The 5,198-nt window shown below is 35.3% G+C and overlaps 1 protein-coding gene across 1 annotated transcript; it reads left to right on the top strand.

Annotated features, from left to right (window-relative positions):
• The first annotated feature begins 415 nt into the window (after window positions 1-415).
• Window positions 416-5,198, top strand: LOC109006204 (lipid phosphate phosphatase gamma). Its single transcript, XM_018985414.2, has 2 exons — window positions 416-1,392; window positions 4,881-5,198. Exon 1 carries the CDS (start codon window positions 712-714, stop codon window positions 1,372-1,374), a length of 663 nt encoding a protein of 220 aa, XP_018840959.1. The 5' UTR covers window positions 416-711; the 3' UTR covers window positions 1,375-1,392; window positions 4,881-5,198.

Here is a 5,198-nt window from a genome sequence, read left to right as displayed (position 1 = left end):
ATAATAATAAATAAAATAATAATAATATTAAAATATTAAATAATAATAAAATAATAAATACTCACTATTCAAACTAGAACTAAATATTAACTAAATTTTATCTATGCGCAGCTAAGGCCCGTTTGTTTTCAGAGATGAGATGAGATGAGATGAGATGAGTTGAGATTAAAGTTAAAAAGTTGAATAAAATATTGTTAAAATATATTTTTTAATATTATTGTTGTTTTGAGATTTGAAAAAGTTGAATTGTTTATTTTATTTTGTGTGAAGATTTAAAAAAATTATAATGATGAGGTGAGATGAGATGAGATGAGATGAGATGTTTTTGAAAAACAAACCAGGCCTTAAGATTTCTTTTAACATTTCTGGTAAAAAAAATTCCCTCGGTGTGAAAGAAGGGAGCATTGGGCGTGCCCCGCGTGTTGCCAAGTTTATGGCCTCTTCTTTCGACGACTTTACTTTTAAGGACCGACCAGCATCGTCTCTATTGTCGAGACGTCAACGGTTTTCCGAGAAACAACACCCAAACAATAATGTAACAAGACCTATAAGCCTATTCTTCCTTATCCCCCCCACTCCGTTCGCAACTTCACCCTCTCTCTCTTTCGCAGATCCGATCAAACAGCAAAGACGGTCTGACGCCAAATCAATCTCCGATTGATAATCCATACCCAGAAAATCTTTAGCTTCCTCGATCGTTCTTTCTAAAGTATGGCTCCGCTGAAGGCTGTGACACTGACCCACGTGAGATACCCGAAGGGGGACCAACTAGGTCACTTCCTAGCCTGGGTCTCGCTCGTTCCGGTCTTCATCAGCCTCGGCGGCTTCATTTCCCACTTCATTTTCCGCCGTGAGCTCCAGGGTATGTTCTTCGCTGTCGGCCTCATCATTTCCCAATTCATCAATGAGTTAATCAAGACATCGGTCCAGCAAGCTCGACCCGAGACCTGCTTTCTGCTCGAGACGTGCGATTCTCACGGCTGGCCCTCGAGCCACTCCCAGTATATGTTCTTCTTTGCCATGTACTTTACTCTGTTGACGTCTAAAGGTATTGGTCTTTGGGACTCGAGGAACAATTGGATTGTGAATTCCTGGTCTTGGTCTCTGGCATTCCTCACTATGTATTCTAGGGTTTATTTGGGGTACCATACAATTGCTCAGGTCTGTGCTGGGGCCATTTTGGGTATCTTTCTTGGATCGCTGTGGTTCTGGGTGGTGTATTCTGTGCTTTCCCCTTACTTTCAAGCTATTGAGGAAAGCGCATTTGGCAGGATGCTCTATGTTAAGGATACGTCTCATATACCCAATGTGTTGAAGTTTGAGTACGACAATGCGAGAGCTGCGCGGAAAAAGGTGCCTTCCAAGAGCAATTGACTACTAACATTCATCTGGGTACGTAGAAATCCAATCCTTCTTTACTTTTTCTTCCGTTTTCCTGAATTAAATTTTGTACGTTTTCATAAGTGATTGATACAAGATTTTGTGTTACCCTCTTTACCATTCTGTGTGTGGATATCGTTTGTTAGCTGATTTCAATGACACTGACCTTGTTTCGAATATGATCTTGTAATCAAGCTATCGAGGATAAGAAATATATTCCCTGATGTTGTAGATTCTCAATCTAATAAAGTACTTACTTCATTGAGATGCAGTCTAAATTCAACTAGAGATGCAATCTAAATTCATTTTCCCTCAATGATTAATACCCTAGGGGTGGCAAATTGTGTTTTCGGGTCGTGTTTGTGTTGTGTCAAGTCATGAACATTTGACTATATAGGTCAACCTAAACTCGACTTGTTAAGCTAAACGTGTCAAACTATCAAACTCTAACCCAACCTATTTAGATAACTGGTCGTGTCGTGTCATCCGTTTGATAATTAATTAGAAATAAATTAACACAAAATGACCCATTTAAACATGTTTCATATAAATGGGTTGAACTAATACGTATAGCTCATTTGACTTGATTAACATAATTTTACATAAAAATTAAAATCTATATTTATTAGTAGCCACAATATCTAAAAAATATATATCAATATTTTTAAAATTTTAACATATAATAAAACCAATATTACAAACTATACAATAAAAAATATGAGCATAGGTCTAAAATTACAATTCCAACAATAAAAACAATAAAACCATAAGCATACTAAGGAGAACTTTGGATTCGAAGATGACTTGAGATGAGTTGAGATGGATTGTGAATAGTAGTGAGATGAGTTGTGAATAATAATGAGATTTGTAGTTAAAGTTGCTGAATAGTAATGAATAGTAGTGAGATGAGTTGAGATGAATTGAGATGAGCTGAAATGAGCTTCGAATCCAAACGTCTCCTAAGAAATACCAATATTACAATTTAATAATAATAATATTTTAATTTTGAAATAAAATCTAAATGGGTCAAAACAGGTTGATTTCGTGTTAAGCAGGTTGACCCGTTAATAAATCGTATCTTAACGAGTCAACCCGTTTTGACCCGAACCTATTAACATCAAACACCCAAACCAGCTAATTTCGTGTCGTGTTCGTGTTGAATTCACAGGTCGTGCCACCCTTACTGCCACCCCTACTGCCCAATCTTATTTACATATAAACTTCGACTTGGTATTGCTCATTCCACGATCCACCACCTATTGTGACTTAGTTCTTGAACTTTGACTTGGTATAACTCAATAGCATGCAATATCATCCCCTTGTCACTTATCCACCTAAAACGGTAATAAGTGGTAGCTCTTGTAACCGGGTTGTAGTGAGTCAAAGTGTAGGAGGTAAGTGAGAATGAGGTGGTAGTATGTGGGAAAACAAGATTCAACTTTAATTTAGAACTTTTTTTTTTGGTTCACTTCTAACTCTCCTAATGTATGCTATACTTTATTTTAGATTAATCCTCTCTATTTGATAAATTATCCTGTTATATTTTTTTTGCATTGTTTCATGACTATAGTGGATTTGGGAAGGAAACTTCACACACATAATCAAGTAGAGATAAAAAAAGGTTTGATAGAGTATCACATTGGGTCGAAATTGTTTCTCAAGGGATCTTTATGCATGGAAATTAACCTAACAAATTACTTTGAGTATCTTCTTCTCTCTTTGATAGTCAAATCTTTCTTGAATACTGTACATGATCCTTTGTTGGCATTTACTTAGCTGACCAAGCTATCCTTTTTGTGGTTGTCTCATACTATTCATTTTTTTTTTCCAACTCAAAATACAAAACAGAGAGAAACAAGTTCAGATTTGTAAATAAAAATGTTGCTTGTTTAAAATAGATGGGAAAACCCCCACGGTGGTGCTTGATCATTTCTTGTGAAATTTTATTGAATAAGTTATCCCGCCTCCCTACTGTGATGCTTCTGGGGCCATATGCCCAATTGGCTTACTTTTGTTTATCTTGGTAAGTCCTTCATTTGAATCTAAAATTTCCTCATCTTAGTATCTAGATTTGCTTCTTTGTATTATCAAGACAGTGTCAGGCTTTTACCCTTTCTGTGAGGTGGATGCCTCACTGCCACGAACCTGGGGATTGTTAGATGAGCAACGGATGGAAAGATATCTTGTATATGGGTTATCTTGTGACACGTGTCTATGTTTTTAATTATGCCCCAGACGTACTTCTAAAATGAGAAGTTTTGAATAAAACACCAAAAGGGTGAAATTTTAGATCTTCAATGTTGTTTTTGTGTCTCTCCTCAATGTTTGTCCCCAGGCCAACTGGTGGTACATGGTTGTAGGTTTAGATAAGATCATGATTTCTCATTAGCAGTTACAATGCTTTCTTATATGATTTATTTGACTTCTAAGTTGTACTCACAACTCACAACTTAAAACTGAGGAATTAATTTCTTATTTCTAACGATGCTCTGTGTATGGATGTTGGCTTAGAGTAGCTCTTGCCCTCATGATTGTTTTCCTCCTTTCTAATCGGGTGCTTTCTTTCATATATACCCTGTGTGCTTGAGATGCGCCCTTCTTCGCTACTAATGAAATTTGAATTGCTTATTAAAAAAAAAAAAAAACTATCGAACTTAGGTGGTGCAGTGATCATCAATTTTTTATTTCTTTCTAATAGTTGTCACATGGAGTTCCATTATGTGAAGCGAGTCTTCTCATTTGGCATTGAAAGTTACATTCACTTATGGCTACAAGTCTTCTTGTCACAGTGTATAATATGTGAAATGATCTCACATTCTAATCGATACAGAATTAAGTTATTGATATGCTTGCACCATTGATGGTCAATATATGTTTTAGCTGAAAATGAGCCTCTACATTACTCTCCCTTTCCCTCAACTTTCGTTTTGGATAAAAGTTGAAAGTTGAATAAAATATTGTTAGAATATTATTTTTTAATATTATTATTTTTTTGAGATTTGAAAAAGTTGAATTGTTTATTATATTTTGTGTGGAAATTTGGGATAGTTGTAATAATGAGATGAGAGGAAATACTTTTGCTATCTAAACGGGGCCTTAATAATGTAATATTGACATCTATGGGAACCAGGGAAGGAACACGAGTTGAAGATATATAATAAATAAAGCTTTAGAACTAAACAGAGGATCTAAGGTAAGAAAGTGAAGAAAAATGGTCTTTGTAAAACTGTCTTCACATGATTGAGGCAATATTTTTGTCTATTTTAGTTGATTTGGAAGTGAACTTCTTGCCTTCAAATGGTAGGGATAATCAAATTGAATTGCTCTTATTATTGTGGAAGCCCTCAAGAAAATCTCTTTCCCATTTCTTGATTTTCCATCATATAAAGTGTCTATAGTATAAAAGTAATTATTAAGCTTGACAGTTTGAGGTTGAGAATCCTTTTGTTCTTGATATAATAAGTTTATATTTACACCAGTCTTTCTTGTTATGTTGCCAGGTAAATTGAAGGAAGGACAGTTAACCGGATGCCTGGTTGGATGAGTTCATTTGGTTAGCATTAAGAGGCAAGCCGGCTTCTGAAGTTAGTGATTAGTACTGGAGTTTTGATTGTTTTATGTTAGCGGAGACTGAATATCGTTATCCTGCATAATTCTTATTATGCTAAATGAATTAATGCCTAAAGATATATATATTTAGATGATGACTACATGTAGATACTCAACATATATCATTTGGATAATAAAAAAATCATTGGGACACATGGAATGGTTAATGATGCTTGGGTAATTATGTTGGTCAGTACGCTTTGACTCAA

The sequence above is a fragment of the Juglans regia genome, chromosome 3 (assembly GCF_001411555.2).
Source record: "Juglans regia cultivar Chandler chromosome 3, Walnut 2.0, whole genome shotgun sequence".
Taxonomy (NCBI): Eukaryota; Viridiplantae; Streptophyta; class Magnoliopsida; order Fagales; family Juglandaceae; genus Juglans; species Juglans regia.
The sequence above is the reverse complement of the archived record's forward strand: the minus strand, read 5'-3'. Positions and strand labels throughout refer to the sequence as shown.

What these genes read in the sequence shown, in the direction of transcription:
- LOC109006204 (XM_018985414.2), top strand. Translation starts at nt 712, where the DNA reads ATGGCTCCGCTGAAGGCTGTGACACTGACCCACGTGAGATACCCGAAG.